General features: G+C 39.2%; 1 protein-coding gene across 1 annotated transcript in view; it reads right to left on the bottom strand.

The window, feature by feature from the left end:
* The window catches only part of LOC144578705 (uncharacterized), a 77,129-nt gene that overhangs the window by 31,343 nt on the left and 19,260 nt on the right, over positions 1-26,526 (bottom strand). The window contains exons 4-5 of the mRNA XM_078345990.1: positions 2,053-2,116; positions 1,048-1,134 (exon numbers count right to left, since the gene is read on the bottom strand). Of these exons, the coding sequence (XP_078202116.1) occupies positions 1,048-1,134; positions 2,053-2,116 (151 nt within the window). The remainder of the gene's footprint in view (positions 1-1,047; positions 1,135-2,052; positions 2,117-26,526) is intronic.

Consider the following 26,526-nt stretch of genomic DNA (forward strand, 5'->3'; position numbering starts at 1 on the left):
TAGTTACAAAATAAGTAAGCTAACTTTTCTATAGTAAATAGTTCACAGATACTTTCTATTTATATAGTAGCTATTTTCTTTTTAGCAGTGCTATGGTTTCACTTTCCCCTCTGAAACTCATGTCAAAACTTAATCCCCAATGTGGCATTATTGAGATGTGGGCCCTTTAAGAGGTGACTGGATCGTGAAGGTTCCACCCTTGTGAATGGATTAATTCATTCATAGATAATGAATTTTAAACTGCCTTTACAAAGTTTATAACAGTGAGAAAATTAAGGTAGTAAAAGAGATCTGATCAAACCAACCCCCATCTTCTCTTTAGCTCCCAAACTGCCCTCAATTATTTCTGGACTTGGGCCAAGCTAACTTTGGAAGACATTCCATTTATAGTTTGTGATAATAACCATTCCCCAAAACCAAACTGCCTTTGTAAAACTAATGAAAGACCACTAGGTCAGGAGGATGAGAGGAGCCTGCATTCTGCTAAGTTATAGATGTAAACAATTATGAGCTATTATTCTGGAGGTCACAAGATTTGCAATTTCCCCAGTTACTCTTGCAGATAACACCACTATTGTAGGACCTAAGACTGGCCATTTGAGTTGTCTTTTCAGGTTTTTGGATTTGTGACCAATGGCTCCACCCAGACCCAACAATGGTCCTGTTGCTCCACCCAGAAGAAGATTCCACATACACAAGGACCATTTTCCACACCCCAATGATTGCATCCTCAACCAATCAGAAGCACCCATTCCCTGGCTCACCAAACTATCCTTGAGAAACCCTAGCCTCTGAATTTTTGGGGAGGCTGATTTGAGTGACAATAAACTCTGGTCCCCATTCAGTCAACTCTGTATCATTAAGTTTTTTCTCAATTGCAATTCCCCTGTCTTGGCAAATCAGCTCTTTCTTGGTAGTGGGCAAAATGAACCCACTGGGTGGTTACAGATTAATAGGTTAATAAATTAATGGCCTTTATAAGAAGAAGAAGAGAGACCTGGGCTAGCATGTTAACACACTCAGCCCTCTCCCCATGTAATATCTTACCTTGCCTCGGGACTCTTCGGAGAGGCTCCACCCGTAAGATGGCTTCCACCAGATGTTGCCCTTCCTTGGACTTCCCAGCCTCTACAGCTATAAGAAATACATTTCATTTCTTATAGATTACCCACTTTCAGGTATTTTGTTATATGCAATGGAAAATGGACTAAGTCAAGCAGTAAACCAGATGTCTGAAGTTGAGAGAACACCTAAGAGTACTGTCACCCTACCCTATACAACAGTTGTTCTTCAATTCTCCTTTCTCCTTGCGAATCATCCATGACCCAGGATAGAAATATACACCTAAACATCCAAAGCTCTGAAAAATAACCAGGAAATTTAGGAAGAGCCAAGGACACAAGTGCCAAATTAATATAATTATCTATTTAGGGCAATTATTTTCATTTGTACAGTAGAGTGAAGTAACTAGATTATATAAAATACATTACATATATAATACAGTTACAATATAATTAGAACTCTCTCTGTAAGTAAAAGCTCCATCTGAAGAGGTAGTATGTAATGAATGAAAGTGTCTTAGAGGCGTTTGAACCAGAGCAACTCCATCTTAAATAGGAAGTGGGTAAAGCGAGGCTGAAACTTAGGGGGCAGCATTCCCAGATGGCTAAGGCATTCTAACTCACAGGATGAGATAGGAGGTCAGCACAAAATACAGGCCATAAAGATCTTGCTGATAAAACAGTTGCAGTAAAGAACCCAGCCCAAACCCACCAAAACCAAGATGGCAACAAGAGTGACTTCTGGTTGTCCCCACTGCTACACCCCCAACCAGCATCATGACAATTTAAAATGCCATAGCAATGTCAGCAAGTTACCCTATATGATCTAAAAAGGGGAGGCATGCATAATCTACCCATTGTTTAGCATATCATCAAGAAATAATGATTAAAATGGGCAATTAGCAGGCCTCAGGCTGCTCTATGAAGTAGCCATTCTTTTATTCCTTTACTTTCTTAATAAACTTGCTTTCACTTTACTGTATGGACCCACCTTGAATTCTTTCTTGCATGAGATCCAAGAATCTCCTGGTGGGATCTGGATTGGTATCCTTTTCCTGTAACAAAAGCAGTACTGGAGGAGGGCTACCAGATAAAATTCCCTGCATCACAATTTGAAAATTGTGTGATCCTGGGCAAATTATTTCATATTTCTGTTCTTTTGTTTCCTCATCTATAAAATTTGGGTGATACTAGTGTCTGTCTTATTGGGTCCTGGTTAGGATGATATAGGAGAGAAAAAGAGAGAGAATTATTAGGCACAGTCTCTGTTATGTAATGTGACACCCAATGGTAGCAAGGAGGTAGAATAACAGGAACCCTGATAGTGTTATGTTTTGCTTACATTTTATAGTCAGGACTATAAAATGGCATGTACACTTTTGAAAGTTCTTCTTCAGTTTCTTATCAAGTTCAGCTTACACTTACCATATGATTCATCAATCCATTACTAGGCATTTACCCAAGATAAATAAAAAATTAAATTTACAAGTTCTGTTAAACTGTTTTCACAGCATGTTTGTTCATAACCAGAAACAACCCAAATATTCATCAACACGAAAACTAATCAACAAATTGTGGTATGTTCACGCAGTGGAAAATGACTTAGCAATATAAAAGAATGAACAACTGAAACACACAACAATGTGGATAAATATCACAGACACGTACAGATAATGAACTTAGCCACTACATCAAAGAAAAGGGATCAGATAGCATTGACAGAAAAGGTTTCCTACACATTTTCAAGAAGGAGCAGAATGAGAATAAATATAAAAATAGATAATACCAACAAACAAGTTAAAATTAAATGCTCCATTTCCTCCTATACTCTGCACATTCATAGCTTACTTGATAAAGTCCTCTAAACATATGGTTATGTAAAAGCTATGCTGTTTAGGATTTTTAAAAAATCTCTAGAGTGGCCACACTGGGGGAAAACAGGTAGAAGGGGTACAGAGTAGTACTTTTTTTTTTTTGAAGTGGAGTCTCAGTGTCTTCCCAGCTGGAGTGCAGTGGTACAATCTCGGCTCATTGCAACCTTGCCTCCCAGGTTCAAGTGATTCTCCTACCCTGGCCTACCAAGTAGCTGGGATTACAGGCATGTGCCACCACACCCAGCTAATTTTTCATTTTTTGTAGAAACAGGGTTTCACCATTTTGGCCAGGCTGGTCTCAAACTCCTGACCTCAGGTGATCTGCCCGCCTTGGCCTCCCAAAGTGCAGGGATTACAGGCATGAGCCACCGTGCTGGTCCAGAGTAGTACTTTGAATTAAAAGAAAATTTACAGGTCTTTATGATGAACTGGGTATAGGGATGAGAGAGAATAAGGAATTTCATACGATTCCCAAGATTCTAGCTTCTCTATAAGCTTCAAGAGGACAAATGCAGAATTTTTCTTTTTGTTTTCATTGTGTCTACAGTGCACATAGTAGATGATCAATAAAAGCATCTACTTTTGTTGTTCAGTTATAGAAACCACTGCATTTTGTTCTTTTTTAACTGGGAAATGATATGGTCAGATTGGGGAATCAGGTAGCTAGCTTGTCAGCAGCATGAACGATGAACAAGGCCCAGAGAATATGGCAGAGACTGAGAACTGTCTATCAAAATCCAGTCTCTTCTCCTTCCTGAGCATATAGCTAGCTGACAGAGCATCCCCTTAAGTTAGGTGTGGCCATGTGAGCACCTTCTAATCAACGGAATGTCAGATGGAGGTGATGGAAGTGACGCACACCACTTCCACACCAGCACCTTACGACCAGGCTGAAACTTTTCCTGCTTTCCCTTTCCACCAGCTGAATTCTGGCCATGGTGACCCTGCCTCAACCATGCAAATGAGATGAATGTCCTTGCAAATGGCAAAGGCCCAAGATAGAAGGAGTTTGGATCCGTGAATCACGACATGGAGAAAAGCCACCTGCTGACCTAGAAGCCTACCCTGGAATGAGATGAGAAATGAATTTATTGTTCTTTAAGATGTTGAATTTTGGAGGCTTATTTTTTTCTATCAATATAACCACACTTATTAACATTGGGTGGGAGTCAGAGGGTGACTCTGACTAGAAACAGGACTATTTTAATAAACCAGGTAAGAGATGATGAATACTTGCCAGGCATGGTGGCTCATGCCTATAATTCCAGCACTTGGGGAAACCGAGGTGAGTGGATCACCTGGAGTAAGGAGTTTGAGACCAGCCTGACAGCCTTTCACCCAATATGGTAAAATTTCATCTCTATTAAAAATATAAAAAGTTAGTCAGGGGTAGTAGTAGCATGTGCCTGTAGTCCCAGCTACTCAAGAGGCTGAGGCAGGAGAATTGCTTGAACCTAGGAGGTGGAGGTTGCAGTGAGCCAAGATTGCCCCATTGCATTCCAGCCTGGTTGACAGGTGAGACTCCATCTCAAAAAAAAAAAAGAGAGATGATCAATACCTGTGATGGGATTGGTGGGGGTAAAGAAAAGATATGAACAAATTTATAAAATACAGTCAATATGATTGCTTTACCTTCAAATTTCTTAAAATCTTGACACTTCTGTAGCTTACTACATGATTTTCTGCAAGGAGACTTTATTCTCACCAGTTAACTAAAACTTCGTTTTCCAAATTTATTAGAGACCTAAAACCAACAAATCCAATCTGGCCTTTTCTCAGTCTTTACAGTTTTATCCTCTCTCTAGCATATGGCACTTTTGATCACCCCACCCACCCCATGGCTTTTTATATGCTGGCTCCAATACCTTCCATCATTTCTCTGGTTTTTTTTTTTCATTAGCTCATTCTTGTTCCATGCCCTTCTAAACATAGGTGTTCCCCAAGGTCCTGCCCATAAATGCATTCTCCTGTTTTTATCTGGACACATTCACTGTCATGGCTTCAACTAGGCAGTATGACTGACCAACAGGGTGGCTCATCCTTATGGAGAACAGAGGCCAATTAATTTGACATGCACATATCCAACCCAGGAAGTGGGTGGCAGGTAGGAGGGCAAATGAGCATCTCTCTCTTCCTGTTTCAGATATGAGTGGGTCGTTTCCTTTGATGGAAAAAACATGCAGAACTTTCAACTTTCCATAAGTGAAGGAGTGGACTGTAGAGATAAGCAGGATTGTCCAATAAATGACCTAAGAACACTTTCTGTGTTGCTTGCCTATGAACAGTTTGTTCCCTGTCCCCCAGGTGGAAGGGGCTGTGCCTGACCTCAACTTCCCAAGAGACCTGATGGTTGAGCTGCTAATGTTTTCCTGAATCTGCATGAACAGGAGCTGTCTAACCTCACACTTTCAAATGCTAGAGCCTGGATGGTTTACCTCTCACCTTCTAGGTCACTCTTATATCCATTCATAAAAATGGAGAGGACTGGTGGAGCAGGATTTGACTGCTGGAGCACAACCCAGCTGCTGAAACTGCCTGCTGCAACCTGAAATCAGTTTTATGTAACAGATACAGAAACAATCTACTTGATTCTAGACTTGTTTTACTTACTGCTGTCACTCACCAACCAGAACTTGTCAGCTCCTCAACATTTTATTAGTGCCTATGAATTTTCTTTCAAAGTCATACATAACATTTTTCCTTTTTTAAAACCTCCAACCTTCCCTTTGTTCTTGAGACATACCCAAAACTGCCATGCCTGTGTTTATACCCTGAATTGCAATTCCTGTGTCCCAAATAAAACATTTTAAAATTAGTCTATTTTATTTGACTTGGGCAATCTCATGCAATTTATTGAATATTGTGCTGAAAGTTTTCTGAGCACGTTTAAGGTAGGCTAGGTTAAGCTATGATGTTTGGTATGTTAGGTATGTTAAACATATTTTCAACTTATGATGTTTTCAATTTAAAATTAGTATATTGGGATGTAACCCCATCATAAGTCAAGGAGCACCTATAGTTTTGCAATAGTACGATTACATTATGAAGAAAGGTTTAAATCCCCGATATGCCTGCAGTTTGTCTGAGACTTGGTTGAGACAATTGCCTGTACTTATTACACTATAGTTCACTTTCCCACCCTTCCTAGGCAATAAAATGGTGTTCCCTTCAGTCTATGTTATCCAGGAGGGTTGGAAGACTGGGTGGTAATCATACGTGTGATCAATGCTTGCTGAAATTTTGTTTCTTTAGAGAAACCAAAAATATACCACATTTAATAAGAGAAAGTCAATATATTAATTTAGAGGAGAGAAGAGGAGAGGAAGGAAATTGACATTTGCCAAGAGTTTACTTTGTGCCAAACTTTATGCGAGAGTCTACTTTTGTGCTAACTTACCCTGTGTTAGCCTGACAGACTCCATCTTGCTGAGAACCAGACAGACTCCATCCTAACCTCTGCCTCACCCCTCCCGCCATTTCTCCCTTGAGTGCAAACCTGGGTCATGTTACTGTGCTGGGTCATGCTGCACTTAGAACTATAGAGGCATATAACCATTGTAACTATATCCTGCTTGGCAAGCCCACTTGCTATTGTGAATACCCCCTTGATTGATTGTATGGCAAGTACCGAATACCCTCCTTGGAAACCAGCAATCATGGGAACTGCTTGTGTATACTCTCCTTAGTAATCAATAATCATGGGAACCTCCTGCCTCCTAGTTGCCAGCCTCCATATCTAACTTGCTTGTTCTGCTTCTGTAAATTCTGCTTCAGCTAGACTCCTCCTCCCCTCTCTTAAGCAAGATATAAAAAGGAATCAAACTCCCTTCTTCAGGGCAGAGAGATTTTTGAGCATGTGCTGACTCTTGGTCGCCAGCAATAAAGGACTCTCAATTGGAACTCAGAGTGTGGCGCTTTCCTTCCAACTTGCCTGGGTATAACACTTTAATATCAAGGGGTTTTTGTTACATAATGCTTAACCTTTCTACTTTAATGCTTGTTTCCCTGTTTGGTATAGAGAAATGTATCTATTTATTGTATGTTTACTAAGGGAAATTAAATTTACTCATCAATTTTATGATATTTAACAAGCTACTCACAACTTTACTGATACTGTTATAACTAACATAACCAATGTATGAGCGTATTTAGACTACCTTTTCTTAAGGCAGAAAGTACATATATTTCTTTTAAAGTCAATTATGGTACATGTGAAAACAATAATGATTAGAGCAGAAATACATTTTGAAACAGAATCTCACTCTATTGCCCAGGCTGGAGTGCAGTGGCATGATCATAGCTCACCGCAACTTCTATCTCCTAGCTCAAACAATCCTCTTACCTCTCAAGTAGCTGGGACTACAGGCAGGTGCCACCATGACTGGATAACTTTTGTATTTTTTTGTGTTTAGCCATATTGCCCAGGCTGGTGTCAAAACTCCTGGGCTCAAGTGATCCCCCATCTTGGTCACACAAAGTGCTGGGATTACAGGCGTGAGTCAGCACATACTGCCCCCAAAATATTTTTAAAATACATTATACAACTACAATTTTCTGTGACTGTTTTCTGAACCCATATCCCCCCAGCACAATATTTATCTATTAGCTTTTTTCCGTTGTATATATTTAAGGTGTACATCATGTAATTTTGAGACACATGTACACAGTGAAATGAATACTACAATCAAGCAAATTAACATATTCATCATCTCACATAGTTACCTTTTATGTGTGTGGTTCTATAAACTATTACTTGAAATCTACTTAATTATTTCATCACAGGATTTTGTAGAAAGTTAATGAGTAGGAGGCCAGGTGTGGTGGCTTAGGTCTGTAATCCCAGCACATTGGGAGGCCAAGGTGGGGGAATCACCTGAGATCAGACCAGCCTGGGCAACCTGGTGAAACCCCATCTTTACCCACTCCAAGAAAAGAAAAAAAAAAACTACAAAAATTAGCCAAGTGTGTTGGTGAGCACCTGTGGTCCCAGCTACTGGGGAGGCTGAGGTGGGAGGATTGCTTGAGCCCAGGAGGCAGAGGTTGCACTGAGCTTAGATCACACTACTGCACTCCAGCCTAGGTGACAGAGTAAGACTCTGTCTTAAAGAAAAAGAAAGAAAGAAAAGAAAAGAAAGAAGGAAGGAAGGAAAAGAAAAGGAGAAAGAAAGAGAGAAAAAGAAATAAAGTTAACGAGTAGGAATATTGCCTACCTATGGAATTTATGTGCCAATTAGGTGTCATCTAGGGTAGGCTAATCCCAATGTAGCCTATTTTTTTGTTACAATTAAATATTGATCATAATAGAATTTTAAATGTAGGTTGAAGAAAAGCACTGCTAAATGCAAACCATTCGAGCAATACCTCAGTGTCTTCCTCCTCAGACTGATAACAGCCACATTATAGCACATGTCTAAGACAGCAGCAGTTCATATTCTTTTTGGTTTCTCTTGGGAACAATGCAATTTAATTTTTCACTTAGAAACCCCATTAATCCAACTTTGTTACCATTATTTCAAGTGGCCTGCACACTGTAAAAACATGTCCAAAAAATAAACAGAGTATATCTATCCACAAATTACATGCTATTCACAAAGCAACCATACCAATATCAGATATTAAGGCACTTAAAAAATACTTTTTGATGAGTAGATGTTGTTCAAATGGCATCAAAAATAGTGAAATAAGTAAATCAACATTGGAAATGACTTTCAAAGGTGAAAAAGAACTTCCACTAAAAAGTTGTTTCTTCTAATCAATATTTCTGAGAGATTCAACCTCTAATTTTAAATCTCTTTCAGTTTGATTTCCTCTTTTACTGTCTTCCCTAAGGTGATTAGCATTTGTAATTGCCAGAAGGTATTAAGACCCCAAACCCTAACCTGATGAATCACAGATAATAAGGTCAATCACCAGCCTTATTAAATATTCACTTAAAAGTTTAAGTAGTTGTATTTCATTATCTAAAAGTTATAATTCTACAGTACAAAGAACTTTTTCTTAAATTACATGAATAACCAGTTATGTGATGATAAACTCTTTAAGTAACGAATTATCACTCACTGGCCAAGACTCTACTATTTTGAAATCATTAAATGAAAATAATAAAACCTTGCAGTCATCAAGTAATTAATATGTATCAGGCACCATTCTAAGACCTTTACATGAATCAACTTATTTCATTCTTGTAAAAATTCTATAGTGAAGCTTTATACTACTATTGTAGTTTTATGGACCTAGAAATTGAGATTAAGTAACTTGTTCAAGGTCATGTAGTTTGTAAATGAAGGAGCCAAAATTCCATCCTAGGCCATTTTATTTTGAGCCTGTGGCCTGGGATGGAATTCTGTTCTTAGCCACTAGAGTATAGTGCCTTTACAATGTCATATCCACAATTGTTTTCAAATTGAGTTACTGAGGAATTTACCACCTTGTGTTTGGCACCAAAAATATATCTGAAATATAATAATGTTAAGAAAATACAAGGGTTTGTTTCAACAGCAAAATTACACTGAAATTATCTTTCACCACACCTCCTCCTGCACACCTATATCTCCTACCTGAAGTAGGTATCCCATGTCAATCAGGATTCTTCCACAATGAGCCCAGGCTGGGTCTCAGAATCCTTCTCAACACAACATATAATACTCAACAGTTGGCATGAAAGAGCAAACCTGCATACTATGTCTAGCAGTACACTAAAACGTGCAGTTTCACATAGCATGTTATGTGCCAGTCTTTTCCCTTTCTTTTTGTAATGTCTCTTAGGGAGACATTGCAAGCTCGGAAGAATTACTTCCCTTACTGGCAATCCCATTTCACAATGTAACTCGGTAAATTTTCTTTCTTTTTTTTTTTTTTTAATTTTTTTTTATTGAGTAGAGGTGAGGAACTAGGATGTTGAAAAGTAAAAAAAAGGAGACAAGGAGAGGAAGAAAGAGGAAGAAAAAGAGGGAGAGAGAACAGGAATATTGCTTCATTCTAAAAATGGGTATTAATAATGGCCAATCAATATTTTGTGTATTCAAAATGGAGAACTCTATAAATATTTATTGAGTTTACTTGTTCCGGATCTGAGTTGAAGTCCTGAATATCCTTATTAATTTTCTGTCTCGTTGAGTCTAAATCTCATTATGGGTCTTAAGATCTCTTATTGTTGCATTGATCCTTTTACCACTGTATCTTTGTTGCTTTGAAATCTATTTAATCAAATGTGAGAATTGCAACTCCTGCTTTTTGTTTATTTATTTATTTTTGCTCTCTATTTGGTTGGTAAATTTTTCTCCAACCCTTTGTTTTGAGTCTTTGTGTATCTTTGGATATACCATTAGGTTTTGGCTGTCTCTTTTGATTGGGGGATTTAATCGATTTAAATTTAGGGTTGCTGCCATTTGATGTTAACTGGCAATTTTATCCATTCGTTGATGTAAATTCTTCTTTATGTTGATGCTCTTTACTTTTTGGTATATTTTTAAAAAGGCTCATACTGGTTGTTCCTTTCTATGTATAATGCTTCCTTCAGAAGTTCTTGTAAAGCAGGCCTGGTGGTAATAAAATCTCTGAGTACTTGCTTGTTCATAAAGGATTTTATTTTTCCTTCAATTGTGAAGCTTAGTTTAGCAGGGTATGAGATTCTAGGCTGAAAGTTCTGTTCTTTAAGTATGTTGAATATTGGCCCCCACTCTCTTCTGGCTTGTAGGGTTTCTGCTGAGAGATCTGCTGTAAGTCTAATAGGCTTCCCTTTATGGGTAACCTGACCTTTCTCTCTGGCTGCCCTTAGTATTTTCTCCTTCATTTCGATCCTGGTGAATCTAACGATTATGTGCCTTGGGGTTGCTCTTCTTGAGGAATATCTTTGTGGTGTTCTCTGTATTACCTGGGGTTGAATAGTGTCCTGCTTTGCTAGATTGGGAAAATTTTCCTGGATAATATCCTGAAAAGTATTTTCCAGCTTGGATTCATTCTCTCCATCACATTCAGGTACACCAATCAAACGTAGATTGGGTCTTTTCACATAGTCCCATATTTCTTGGAGACTGTGCTCATTCCTTTTCATCCTTTTTTCTCTATTCTTGTCTTGTCGTTTTATTTCATTAAGTTGGTCTTCAACCTCTGATATCCTTTCTTTTGCTTGATCCATTCTGCTATTTAAACTTGTGCATATTTCACTAAGTTCTCGTGTTGTATTTTTCAACTCTGTTAGTTCATTTATATTCCTCTCTATATTGTCTATTATTTTCAGCATTTCGTCAAACCTTTTTTCAAAGTTCTTAGTTTCTTTACATTGGGTTAGAACAAGTTCTTTTAATTCCCAGAAGTTTCTTATCATCCACCTTCTGAAGCCTACTTCAGATAATGGAACACAGTCCTTTTCCATCAGGGCTTGTTCTGTTGCTGATGAGGAACTGCAATCCCCTGTAGAGGGAGAGGGGTTCTGATTTTGGGTATGCTCGGCCTTCTTAGGCTGGTTTTTTCCCTTTATTATAAATTTATCCATCTGTCATCTTTACAATTACCACCTTTCTAATTAGGTTTCTGAGTCGACATCCAATTTATTGATTCCCAGTGCTGGGATTCAAGCAACCCACTGCACCAGCCACAATAGCAGCGATAAGACTGATGTTGCTCTTCTGCCCGGGAATCTCTGGTCTGGCTTCCTTCTTGAGTCCACAACAAGCGACTCTGACTTCCTGGAGCTCCAAACACTGGTCAGTAAGGGAGCTAGTCCCGTTTACTCTGCATGAAGAGCTGCTGTGCCAAGGCGCTGGCAAAACTGCTGCGCCGGCCACAAGAGTCGCGCTGGTGACCCGTGGGGCTCCTCCACTAGAAATCTGCTGGTCCGTGAGCAACGATAATTCGTCTGAAAGTGTGGCGTCCTCTCGTTCTCTGAGCTTTCACTGGGAGCTACAATCCTGAGCTGTTAGTGATCAGCCATCTTGGATTGGAATTCAGATCCAAAGTTCTCTAGAAATACTGCCTGAGACAGAAAATAGCATGCATGTGGTTTATTGAGGAAATGCTTTCAGGAGAAAGTGAGTAAGGAAAACCGGATAAAGTAGAAGTTGCTAAGCAAGACTATTGTCTCAGAGTGTTACTTCAACCTGGTCATACTGTAAAAGCAGGAGCACAAATTGCCACAAAGGGTTGGTCCCTACTGGAAACAAACGAGCTGGGCTTTGTATCCCTACACTGGATCAATCATTGGTTGTGAGTGCCCTCTTGGGGTGAGGGGTAAGTTTGGCCAGAGCAAATCTCTAAAGGAGGGTGTAGCTTCATGTCTTAGTGAAGTGGCGTCATTGTCTAGGGTAAATACCCAAGGTTTTTAGTCTCACACCGAGAAGATTAATGACACAACGAACACAAGGAGTGAGTTTAGGAGTGGAGTTTTTTTGGTTTTTTTTTTTTTGAGACAGAGTTTTGCTGTTGTTACCCAGACTGGAGTGCAATGGCATGATCTTGGCTCACCTCAACCTCTGCCTCCTGGGTTCAGGCAATTCTCCTGCCTCAGCCTCCTAAGTAGCTGGGACTACAGGCGTGCACCACCATGCCCAGCTAATTTTTGTATTTTTAGTAGAGATGGGGTTTCACCTTGTTGACCAGGATGGTCTCGATCTCTTGACCTCGTGATCTACCCACCTCGGCCTCCCAAAGTGCTGGGATTATAGGTGTGAGCCACTGCGCCCGGCCATGGGAGTGGAGGTTTAATCAGCAAAAGAAAGAGAAAGGAGAACATCTCTTTGTCTTGTGAGAGAAAGGATGCCTGAATGTGAATTCTGGCAGGCCAGAGTGCACCAGATTTTATAGACAGGCTTGAGGAGGTGGTATCTGGTTTATGTAGGGTCCACAGATTGGTTGGACCAGGTGTGACATTTACATAGCGCTTGGGCAAGGCTTGCCACTCCACCCTAATCTTATTATGCAAATGGGCTTTCCTCTAGGCCAGGTGCCATTTTGTCTGCTCCTTACTGTATACATGGCTGGCAAAGAGAAGGGGACATGGAGCCACCATTTTGAACATGCCTAGTCCCAGGTAGCCTTTTCTTATTGGCACAACTGCCAGCATTCACCTGCACAAGCTTCCAGCTTGCTTGTCTATGCCTGCAACTCGATTTTACAGGCTGCTCTTTGTTAGAAAAGAAAATGACTTTGGGGCTGGTTTTCATTAAAAAGAAAACCTTACTGAGGACTTCCTTACCCTCACTATGAGCCTAAATAATTTCTTTTTAACTCCTATATTGTTAGGGGACAACACTTAGCATCTGGGAATGGGTGTACTGGCCTGATAGAGGGTCTAGATGGGCATGAATATTGTTGACAACAATGTCCTTTAATATTGTTTGAAATTTTGTCCATGTACACATATAACCTATTTGAAATAGCAAGTATTCTATACACCAGCAACAATCAACGAGAAAAGCCATGAAAAATGTGGCCTCTGAGCTCCTCTGTATCAAGATGTTGGAAGGACAAATAATACGAAGAATCACTAGAGGGACATTTTTATAGACAAGGTCTGCTGGAGGAGGTGCACTTCACTTCTGCTCACATAAGGGTAAATACAAATTATATCATATTATTGTTCCTTGATATCCTTGGGAATTGGTTTCAGGCCCTTGCAGATATCAAAATCCTTAGATGTTTAAATCTCTCATACAAAATGGTGTAGTATTTGCATATAATCTACTAGCATCATCCTGTGTACTTTAAATCATCTCTAAATTACTTATAATACCTAATACAAGATAAATTCTATGTAAATAATTATATACTGTATTGTTTTAAAATTTATATTATTTTTTATTGTTTTTATTCAGTTATTTTAAACATATTTTTAATCTGAAGTTGATTGAATCTGAGGATGCAGGACTCATAGATATCAAAGGCTGAATATGTGTGTGTGTGTGTGTGTGTGTGTGTGTGTGTGTGTGTGTGTGTGTGTTACTTTCTTTAAAATTTTCCCTGGTGCTAGAAGGAAAAACATTTCTCCCATCTTCCTTCTATTTAACATTTCCTTTAGAAAACTTGAAAGTATAAATGCTCTCTCTTCCCCTTCTTAAAAGGTTATTGTCCTACAGGATCTAGGATCCCATGCTTATGATCTCATTTAACCTTAATTTCTTCCTAAACAGCCTGTCTCTGCATACAGTCACACTGGAGGTTAGGGATTTAATATATGAACTTGAGGGTGACACAATTTTGGTGTATAGCACATGAGAACTCCAGCTAAAAGAAATAAAAAGACTCTGCCCTTGAAATTCTTGAGCTACTTTACTAGTTCAGATAAAAATTTCTTCTGGACTTTCTTATTTAAGCCACTACTTGACTTTTCTATGACAAAACCTGACTCCTAACTGATAGTTTGGTTATTCAAAGGGCCTGCATTAGTCTGCTCTCACACTGCCATAAAGAACTACCTGAGACTGGGTAATGAATGAAGAAAAGAGATTTAATTGACTCAAGGTTCCACAAGCTTGAAAAGACGCATAACTGGGAGACCTCAGGAAACTTAGAATCAGAAGGTGAAGAAGCAGCAAGCATGTCTTACCATGGTGGAGCAGGAAAGAGAGCAAAGGAGAAACTGCCACACACTTTCAAACAACTGGATCTTGTGAGAGCTCACTCATTTTATCGCGAGAACAGCAAGGGGGATGGATGTCTGCACCCATGATTTAATCACCTCCCACAAGGCCCCTCTCCTGACAGTGGGGATTATAATTCTAGATGAGATTTGGATGGGGACACAGCCAAACTATATCTGTTTCTTAATGAATTGCTCATTCAGACTAGGCTATTCTCTCCATTGCTGATCTCCAGCCTCTCCATATCAATGTTGGATTAAGTTAATATAAAACACTGTTTTGGCCAGGCATGCTGGCTCACACCTGTAATCCTAGCACTTTGGGAGCCCGAGGTGTATGGATCACCTGAAGTCAGTCTCGTCTTGAACCAGTCTGGCCAACATGGTGAAACCCTGTCTCTACTAAAAATACAAAAATTAGCCAGGCGTGGTGGCAGGCACCTGTAATCCCAGGTATTCGGGAGTCTTGGACAGGAGAATTGCTTGAACCCAGGAAGCAGAGGTTGCAGTGAGCCGAGATCATACCATTGCACTCTAGGCAGAGCAACAAGAGCCAGACACTGTCTTAAAAAAAACAAAAACTAACAAAAAAGAAAAAATAAACACTGTTTTGTACAAGTCAGTGTTTTCTTTATGAGTCCTAGCTGTCTACAAAATAATATTATTTGGTTTTAATTCACTTATTCAATGAACTCATCTCTTACTAATTCTTTCTTTAGTGGCATAATATGATTTTCCTCTTTGCTAACCCCTTTGTCTAGAATACCTCTCCCCTTCTGTTCTACATCTAAGGGCTACCTATCCTTCAAGTTCATGTTCAAACTTTAGTTTTTCAAGAAAGCCTTCCTCTGCTACTCCAGAAAATAGTGTCTTCTTTCTCTTTGAACTTGGTGACATTTCTTTCTTTTCTATTTTTTTTTTTTTTTTTTTTTTGAGAAGGAGTCTTGCTCTGTTGCTCAGGCTGGAGTACAGTGGTGTAATTTCAGCTCACTGAGACCTCTGCCCCCAGGGTTCAAGCGATTCTCTTGCCTCAGCCTCCCTAGTAGCTGGGATTATAGCTGTGTGCTACCATACCCGGCAAATTTTTGTATTTTCAGTAGAGACGGGGTTTCACCACATTGGCCAGGCTGGTTTCAAACTCCTGACCTCAAGTGATCCACCTGCCTCAGCCTCCCAAAGTGCTGTGATTACAGGTATGAGCCACCGCACCCCACCAGTGACATTTATTTTCTATGCTTCTAATCTTCCATTTACATCACATTTACCTCCAACATTTCCTATCATCCTGGAAAAGAATGTAAATATTCTGAAACTTGGATCTGAGTCTTATATGCATAGCAGGTGCCTAATAAGTGTTTGCTGATGGTTATGATCATGAAAATTGTACTATAGACATCTGCTATGCATGCTGACAGGGAAGTGGGGCTCAATCTGCTGTCAGTCTGCTCTTTAATGGGTCTCCACTTACTGGAGAATAAGGTCCAACCTACATAGTGTAGCATCCAAGTTTTGAGCAAAGGTCACCTGTCAGAAGAATTTTTTGTCTTCCAGGAAAGTTTTGCTTTAGTGTCTCTTCAGTGTTCAATCACTGAGTGGTAGCAGCCCATGGGAAGCAAGGCCTTAGAGTGAAAACACTGATGGATTTCAGAGTGCAAGAAGCGGAGTTGGTAATTGCTCTCCTTTCAGGAGGAAATCTGAGATCTCCACATATGGCGTGCATAGATATACAGATATATGTATATTTAGTACATGATGAATGTGACATTTCAAGTCAGTGAAGGAAAATATGATTCAATAGATGGTGTTGAGATGATTAGCTATGGGTCTGGATATCAAAATTTTATTTATATCCAAACCTAACATCTAAATGTTTAAAAAAAACTATAGAGGGCCGGGCACAGTGGCTCACGCCTATAATCCCAGCACTTTGGGAGGCCGAGGTGGGTGGATCACGAGGTCAAGAGATCGAGACCATCCTGGTCAACATGGTGAAACCCCGTCTCTACTAAAAATACAAAAATTAGCTGGGCATGGTGGTGCATGCCTGTAATCCCAGCTACTCAGGATGCTGAGGAAGGAGAATTGCTTGAACCTAGGAGGTGGAGGTTGCGGTGAGCTGAGATCATGCCATTGCACTCCAGTCTGGGTAACAACAGCGAAACCCCATCTCAAAAAAAAAAAAAAAAAAACTGTAGAGAGAATATAAAACAATATTTTGGGGGGCATGTAGAAGGCTTTTACAAGCAAATTACTAAACCCTAAATCCTTTGACCATTAGATTTTATAAAAATTTCAAGCTTTGATATGATAAAAAATATATAATGATAGATAAAAGACAAGCATTAGACTATTGCACGTGCGCGCGTGCGCACACACACACACACACACACATCATGCATTCAAAAACTAACTCCCAAAAAAGTGGGCCTGAAGGAAAATTCAAATTCACACTTATGAAATATCCTTCTTCCCAGCAAGTAGAAAAATGTAACTAAAAATAATAAAATATCACTTTTATTATTGATAAAAGTTATCCATGATGCAGGCAAACTTTTTTCTTTTTTTGAGACAGAATCTGGCTCCATCCCCTAGGCTGGAGGGCAGTGGCACAATCTCAGTTCACTGCAGCCTTCATCTCCCAGGCTCAAGTGATCCTCCTACCTTAGCCTCCCAAGTGGTTGAGACTACAGGTATGTGTGACCAGATCCTGCTAATTTGTATATTTTTTGTAGAGATAGGTTTTTGCCATGTTGCCCAGGCTGGTCTTGAAGTCCTGAGTTCAAGAGATCCACCCACTTCAGCCTCCTGTAGTGTGGGAATTACAGGCTTGAGCCACCACACATTTTAAAAATTGCAAACACCCAGTATTGATAGGAGATAGAGCAAAAAGCACTCAGATACACTGTTAGAAGGGTACACTGGTGCAGGTTTCTGAGAGGGAAACTGGACCAGAAATTGTGAGGGAAGTGGTAATTAAAATTTGAAGTGCCCATGTGCCTTTACTCAGAAATTCCAAATCTAGAAATCTGTCCAACAAAAAAATATTCACAGATGGCCCAGCACAGTGGCTCATGTCTATAATCCCAACAATTTGGGAGGCTGAGGCAGGTGAATCACCTGAGGTCATGAGTTCGAGACTAGCCTGACCAACATGGTGAAACCCTGTCTCAACTAAAAAATATATTAAAAACTTAGCTGGGCGTGGTGGCAGGCACCTGTAATCCCGGCTACTAGGGTGGCTGAGGCAGGAGAATCACTTAAACCCGGGAGGCAGAGGTTGCAGTGAGCCGAGGCATGCCATTGCACTCCAGCCTGGGCAACAGGAGTGAAACTCCATCTCAAAACCAAAAAGAATTCACAGATGTACAGAGATATATGAACAAAGACGTTTAGTATGAGTAATGCTTATAGAGCAAAACACTAGAAACAACTTAAAATTTGTTTTTAGAAAAATGGTAAAGAAATTTTAGAGGATATCAATGGTTGTGGTTATATACAATGTATCTCCTATATAGTAAATGGTTATAGTTACATATAGTGTATTCCATATTATGAAATATATGGATCCATTAAAAAGCAAAGAATGCTATCGTTTCAAATGGGGTAATATGGAAAGATCTCCAAGTTATATTACTAAGGTAAAAATCAACATGTGAAATAATGTTATGATTCCTCTTCTTTCAAAACTTTAAAAAACTGAAGAAGGGATTAGGGAGGGAAGGTAGACGGGAGACTCCCGGACAGAAAAGCACCAAGAATCTTGATGCCGCTGTTTTAGCCGGCGCAGTGGGTTACTCATATTTCGGCCCTGGGAATTAACAAGTTGGACGTTCACTAAGAGACCTAATTTGAAAGTTGGTAATTACAAAGACGACAGGTGGATAAATTTACAATGAGGGAAGAAACCAGCGTAAAAAGGCTGAGAATACTCAAAATCAGAATGCCTCTCCCTCTACAGAGGATCACAGTTCCTCATCAATAGGGGAACAAGGCCAGATGGAAAACGAGTGCATTTCATTAACAGAATCAGGCTTCAGAAGGTGGATAATAAGAAAATTCTGTGAGTTAAAAGAACATGTTCTAGCCCGATGTAAAGAAACTAAGAACTTTAAAAAAGATTTGACGAAATCCTAACGAGAATAGACAATTTAAAAAGGAACATAAGTGAATTAATGGAACTGAAGAATACTATACGAGAACTCCGAGAAGTATGCACAGGCTTTAACACTCGAATTGATCAAGCAGAAGAAAGGATATCAGAGGTCACAGACCAACTTAATGAAATGAAACGAGAGGACAAGATTAGAAAAGAAAAAGTAAAAAGGAATGAGCAAAATCTCCAAGAAATATGGGACTATGTGAAAAGACCTAATTTACGTTTGATAGGCGTACCTGAATGTCATGAAGAGAATGAATCCAAGCTGGAAAATACTCTTCAGGATATTATTCAGGAAAACTTTCCTAACCTAGTAAGGTGCGACAATAGTCATCTCCAGGTAATACAGAGAACACCACAAAGATATTCCTCAAGTAGAGCAACCCCAAGACACATAATTGTTAGATTCACCAGGGTTGAAACAAAGGAGAAAATTCTAAGGGCAGCTAGAGAGAAAGGTCAGGTTACCCATAAAGGGAAGCCTATCAGACTTACAGCAGATCTCTTAGTAGAAACCCTACAAGCCAGAAGAGAGTGGGGGTTAATATTCAATATCCTCAAAGAAAATAATTTTCAACCCAGAATCTCATATCCAGCCAAACTAAGCTTTAAAAATGAAGGAAAAATAAACTTTTTCATGAACAAGCAAGCACTCAGAGATTTCATCACCACCAGGCCAGCTTTACAAGAGCTTCTGAAAGAAACACTACACACAGAAAGGAACAACCAGTATCATCATCCCAAAAACTTACCAAAAGATAAAGAGTATCTCCAGAATGAAGTATTTATATCAACTAATGGGCAAAATAGCCAACCAGCATTAAATGACAATATTAAACCCACAAATATTAATATTAATCCTAAATTTAAATGGATTAAATGCCCCAATCAAAGACACAGACACGCAAACTGAATAAAGTCAAAACACATCAGCACTCTGTATCCAGATCCATCTCATAAGCAAGGACACACAAAGACTCAAAACAAAAGGTTGGAGGAAGACTAACCAATCAAATGGAGAGGAAAGAAAAACAAAACAAACAAACAAAAAACAGGAGTTGTAACTTTCATCTCTGACAAAATAGACGACAATAGTAACCAAGACTAAAAGAAATGAAGGACATTACATAATGATAAAAAGATCAATGCAACAATAGGAGTCAATGATCATAAATATATATGTACCCAATATAGGGGCGCCCAGATATATAAGACAAGTTTTCAATGACTTATAAAGAGACTTGGACTCCCACACTAATAGCGGGAGACTTTGACACCACATTGTTAATATTCGATGGATCAACGAGATAGAAAATTAACAGAGACATTTATGATTTGAACTCAGACCTGGAACAAGTAGACTCAGTGAATATTTATAGAATTCTTCACCGCAGGTCCACAGAACATACATTTTTTTAGTATCACATTACACCTATTTTGAAAGTGACCACATAAATGTAAGCAAATCACTCTTCAGCACTTGCACAGCATTTCACAGATTTAAACAAAATATTGGTTGGCTGTTTGTTTGTTATTTTTTTTCCTTATTCCTTCCTGTCTCCGCCGTTTGAGCACAATCATCAGCATAAAAGAGGTTTTTAATACCTATTTCAAGATTGCATTCCAACCTGGGCAATAGAGCAAGACTCCTGTTCTCTCTCCCCCTTTTCTCTTTATCTTTCTAAAAAAAAAAACTTTTTAAAACAAAAGAAAAATCCATATAAACAACATTTTTTTGTGTGTGTCTTGGTTTGTTTTGTTTTTGAGACGAAGTTTCACTCTTGTTGCCCAGGCTAGAGTGTAATGGTGCAATCTCGGCTCATTGCAACGTCCAACTCCCAGGTTCAAGCAATTCTCCTGCCTCAGCCTCCTAAGTAGCTGGGATTACAGGCCCCTGCCACCACGCCCAGCTAATTTTTGTATTTTTAGTAGAGTCGAGGTTTACCATGTTGGTAAGGCTGGTCTTGAACTCTTGACCTCAGGTGATCCACCGGCCTCGGCCTCCCAAAGTGCTGGGATTACAGGCATGACCACCACACCTTGCCAATAACATATATTCATAAATGTATAAACAGAGGCCTGGAATAATAAATAAATAAGCAGAGTTCTGGGAAAAAAAACACGTTATATTTAAAGTTTTTATGTTTTTCTGAACTGTAAAAAAGTTTGCTAGCTATGAATGTTTATTTCTTTTACTATTTAAAATATCAACAGTGGTATCTGAACAATGGGATTATGAGTCTTTATTTTTCTCTGACATTGAAAAAAATTAAATATTATTTTAAAAATAGCATTTAAAAAGGAAAATTTCACAATTTAAAAAAACAGAGTCACATGTAAAGATCTCCACGGTTTACTGCTACATGAAAAGAGAACATTACACAGAAGTTACGTTGTATGATCCCTTTTATCAATTCAAACAAAGCAAAAACAGATGCATAACAAATTGCATAATATATTTGCATAAATATACAGTTATACATGTGCACCCATACATCAAACTTTTATTAGCGATTTGTGGAGCAGGACATGAGATTAAGGGGATAGATAAAGAAGGACTTCCAATGCATGTACTCTCTACTTCTGTGTTATAGTTTTTAATAGTTTCTCATTTATTTTGCAGATTCACTAGAGTGTATCTAGAGCTTTCTCTCAGAGAACTTGGACTTTATTCAGTTCTAGAAATGATCAGCAGCTGTATACTCAGTATCATTTTTCCATCATTCCCTTTATTCTGGAATTCACAGACAGATGATAGGTAGGTAGGTAGGTAGGTAGATTAGATAGATAGATAGATAGATAGATAGATAGATAGATAGATAGATAGATAACTTTTAAAACAGTTTTATTGAGGTATAATTAACATAATGTATACTTTATTCACTATTAAATATACTTTGAAATGTCTCAAACTACTCTCTGTGTTTCTTAACTGCTTTTTAAATTTTTTTAAAAGAATCTTTTTTTGTGTGGATGCTTTCAATGAATTCATCAGTACTATTTCCCAAGTCTTTTTTTTTTAAGAATTCAGTCTATAGTTTACCTTTCTTTGAGATTTTGTTTTATTATAATTTTCATTTCCAGTAGTTTTCTTTCATTATTTCGTTTCTCTCTCTCTCTCTCTCTCTCTCTCTCTCTCTCTCTCTCTCTCTCTCTCTCTCTCCCCTTTTTTTTTTTTTTTTTTCCAGACAGGGTCTGGCTCTGTTCCAGGCTGGAGTGCAGTGGCATGAACATGGCTTACTATAACCTTGACCTCCTAGGCACAAGCAATTCTCCCACGTCAGCCTCCCAAGTAGCCAGGACTACAGGCAAGCACCCAACACCCAGATAATTTCTGTATTTTTTATAGAGACAAAGTCTCACCATGTTATCCAGGCTGGTCTCAAACGCCTGGACTCAAGTGATCCTCCTGCCTCAGCCTCCCAAAATGCTGGGATTATGCATGTGAGCTGCCACACATGGCCTATTTGGTTTTCTTTTATGGATTGTTTTTCATTTATTTGAGAATATTAAATATTTTTATTTGCTCTATCCATTTATTTCTCAGGAGTAGATTTATGTTTTGGGTTTTGTTTGCAGGCTCATTTTGTGGGAAGTTTCTTGTTGCTATTGCTGTTTTTCATTGTCTGGTCCTACCGCTCCATGTCTCCCATCCAAGTACTAACCAGGCCCAACCCCGCTTAGCTTCCAGGGCGCGTTCAGGGTGGTATGGCTGTAGACCTACCTCTCTATGTCTGGTGACTTTGCAGTGTTCTCTCTGTGACTGGCCAGGATAGCTGATCAACAAAAGCACCCAATTCCTAGGATTTTTTTTTTTTAAACAGTGTTTTTGCTTTGTCACCCACATGGGTGTGCAGTGGCATAATCCTAGCTCACTGCAGCCTTGAATTCCTGACTCAAGCTATCCTCTTGCCTCAGCCTACCAGAGTGTTGGGATTACAGGCATGAGCAATCACACCTGGCTCCAATTCCTAGTTTATCTCCCTTCTCCTGATACTGCCTCAGAAACAGCAGCCAATCCAGAACTAGAGGTTTAATTATGAGCAAGATTTAGTCTGTGCCCACAGTGAACTTGCAGTCTAGTGGAGATTACCAACAACCAAACTGGCAGTTACAACACATTTTAAGAGCTGATGGGTTTAGTACAGAATAGTGTGGAAGACAGTGGAGGAAATCACACAAAAATTCATAGATTCAAAGGATATACGTGGTATAGAGTCTGTCCTGAGTCCCCTTTCCCTGGTAAGTGTATTTTTGGACCATGACCTACACCACCTTATTCCATAATCCCCTTCCCCACCTCAGTCCCCACCCTAACCCCTACCAGCATTTTCCTCTGTTGTACTCACTGCAGTGCATTGTAATGCTGTCCCTACCATGCTTTCAAATGTAGAGGCAAAGGGAAGGTAGTCCTCTTGCTTGGTGGGAGCCTGCTCATTTTAGACAGTAATGCAGATTTCTTGAATGATAAAATGAAAGGAAATATATATGGAATTACAGCTTTATGCCATTCCTTCAGCATAGAAACTGCTCCCAGCCATTCCACAAGCCCACGGCTACTCTGCAGTCTTAACCAAAACGCTGATCACTTCCTGGCGCTTTCTCTAACCACATATGGGGATGAAAGTGCTTTTAAACTGGATTATGGTGATGGTTGCACAATAGTATACATTCACTAAAAATCATTGAATTATACACTTAAAATGGATAAACTGCATGGTACCCAAACTACATCTCAATGAAGCTGTTAGAAGTTAAAAAGAAGAGAGGATTATAAATGGCTCTGGTGGGTCAATCTAGAGTGTCTGCCATAGAGACTCTTAGTTTTTTCTTTTATAGCTGGAATAATATTGTATGTATTTTATGCAAATTGCTATTTTCATTTAATATGTACTTGAAGAGATATTTCTATATAACACACATATTTCATCAATTTTTAACATACAAATTTTCACATCTTAATGTGAAAACCTCTGATATGATTTGGATCTGTGTGCCCACCCAAATCTCACATCTCACATTCAATTGTAATCTGCAGAGTTGGATGTGGGGCCTGGTGGGAGGTAACTGGATCATGGGTGATTTCTCATGAATGGTTTAGCACCATCCTCTCGGTGCTATTCTGGTGATAGTGAGTGAGTGAGTTACCGTGAGATTTGGTTTTTTAACAGTGTGTAGCAGCTCCACCCTCTTCGTCTTCCCTCCTGCTCCAGCCGTGTAAAATGCTGGCTCCCTCTTCGCCTTGCACCATGATTGTAAGTTTCCTGAGGCAGATGCCACCATCCTTCCTGTAAAGCCTGTGGAACCGCGAGCCAACTAAACCTCTTTTCTTTGTAAATTACCCAGTTTCAGCTATTTTGGTATTTCTTTATAGCAATGTGAGAATGAATTAATACAACACAGACTTTACATGTGCATCAAAACCTGAGAATGGGTGTCAGTTTGCTAGAAAATTCAATGGAAACTAAAACAGAGGAACACTTTTTAAAGACATGCTGTATCACCAATGCTTCGGATGGCACATGGGACAACTTCATAGGGAAAAAGCACATCACTGATGACTCTGACTCAAAAGGGATTCAGAACAGTCGGACTTAACGTAATGTGAAGTTGTTTTGTTTTGTTTTGAGACAGGGTCTCACCATGTTGCCTGGGCTGGAGTACAGTGGTGAGCTCTCGGCTCACTGCAACCTCTGCCTCATGGGTTCAGGTGATCCTCCCGCCTCAGCCTCCTGAGGAACTGGGACAACAGGCGTGTGCTCATGCCCAGCTAATTTTTTGTATATTTTATAGAGACGGGGTTTCATCATGTTGCCCAGGTTGGTCTCAAACTCCTGAGTTCAGGCGATCCACCTGCCTCAGCCTTCCAAAGTGCTGGGATTACAGACGTAACCCACCATGCCCAGCCTGCGAAGTTGTTTTAAGAGTATTTTAATTCATTTATTTCCTTTATATTTTCCATTTTATGAGTGCAAAAAAGTGATATATGACTTATAAATCTAGGTCAAATAAGTCTAAAAGATCTATTTCATTAAATATAAATATATAGTCTACGTAATATTGTGTCATAGTTCAATTGGCAGAATTATTTGTTTTTCTTATTGGTATACAAAATAATGGTGGGTCTTACAATTGATGTCACATTAGAATCCATGAAATACAGTATTATACAGTATGTTTATTACTTTTTTCAACTTTTTTTTTTAAATAGAGGTGGAGCCTTACCATATAGCCCAGGCTGGTCTGGAACTCCTGGGCTCAAGCAATCCTTCCACCTGGGTCTCCCAAAGTTCTGGGATTACACGAGTGAGTCACCATGCCAGGCCTACTTTATGACTTTTAAACATTTATCAAAATTAATGTTCTAGTGAACTCCCTCACATATGCCTTTTTATGTACATGTATATCTCTAGAATATATATGTAGGTGTGGAATTTCTAAACCAAAAGGATTGCACATTTAAAATTCTAACTGCTGTCCTTCAAAAAGATTATACCAATATAAATGTGCACTAATAATGTACCAGGGTACACATTAAGTCACACAAAGAAGTTTTGTTTTTGTTTTTTTTTTTTTGAGACGAAGTCTCACTCTGTTGCCAGGCTGGAGTGCAGTGGCATGATCTCAGCTCACTCCAACCTCCACCTCCTGGGTTCAAGCGATTCTCCTGCCTCAGCCTCCCAAGTAGCTGGGACTACAGACATGTGCCATCATGCCCAGCTAATTTTTGTGTTTTTAGTAGAGACAGGGTGTCACCATGTTGGCCAGGCTTGTCTTGATCTCTTGACCTCATGATCCACCCACCTTGGCCTCCCAAAGTGCTGGAATTACAGGTGTGAGCCACTGCACCCAGCCAACAGTGTTTTTTATTAATAATTTTTTCCTAATCTGATCCTGCAAAATTGGTATCTCATTTGTTTTGTTTCTCATTTATTTTTGCCTATTACTCAGGCAGAAGACAATTCTTACACAGTTAATCTGTCATTATTTTGCATTTGCATAAGATATTCATTAAGATTACAATTTTCATTTTCGTTTTTAATATTCATATGATTTCTTAATGTTAAGCTCCATCTGGAATTTATTTTTGCCTTAATATATGGTAAGGATTTGATTTATTTTCTCAATGACTAAATAGTTGTTTCAGTATCATTTATGGACTTGTACATCCTTGGCCATAAGCTTAGAAATACCTATTTATATTTGAATTCTATTCTGTTTCTTTGCTAAAAATTTATCTGGAGTAACCTACATTTAAAATTATGTATTTTATACATTTTTTTTTTTTGAGACAGAGTCTTGCTCTGTTGCCTAGGCTGTAGTGCAGTGGCACAATCTTGGCTCACTGCAACCTCTGCCTCCCAGATTCAAGCAATTCTCCTGCTTCAGCCTCTAGAGTAGCTGGGATTACAGGCACCTGTCACCACACCTTGCCTGGCTAATTTTCGTGTGTGTATATATATGGTTTGTATTTACATATAAATATAAACATATATATGTATTTTTATATATAATCAATATATATGTATTTGAGATGGAGTCTTGCTCTGTCGCTAGGCTGGAGTGCAGTGGCACTATCTCAGCTCACTCCAACCTCCACCTCCTGAATTCAAGTGATTGTCCTGTCGCAGCCTCCCTAGTGGCTGGGACTACAGTTGCATGCCACCATGCCCAACTAATTGTTTTGTATTTTTAGTAGAGACAGGGTTTTACCATGTTGGCCAGGCTGGTTGAAATCTCTTGATCTTATGATCTGCCCACCCTGGCTTCCCAAAGTGCTGGGATTGCAGGCATGAGCCATCGGGCCCAGCCAATTTTTGTATTTTTTTAGCAGAGATGGGGTTTCACCATGTTGGCCAG

Source organism: Callithrix jacchus, chromosome 1 (assembly GCF_049354715.1).
Source record: "Callithrix jacchus isolate 240 chromosome 1, calJac240_pri, whole genome shotgun sequence".
NCBI lineage: Eukaryota > Metazoa > Chordata > Mammalia > Primates > Cebidae > Callithrix > Callithrix jacchus.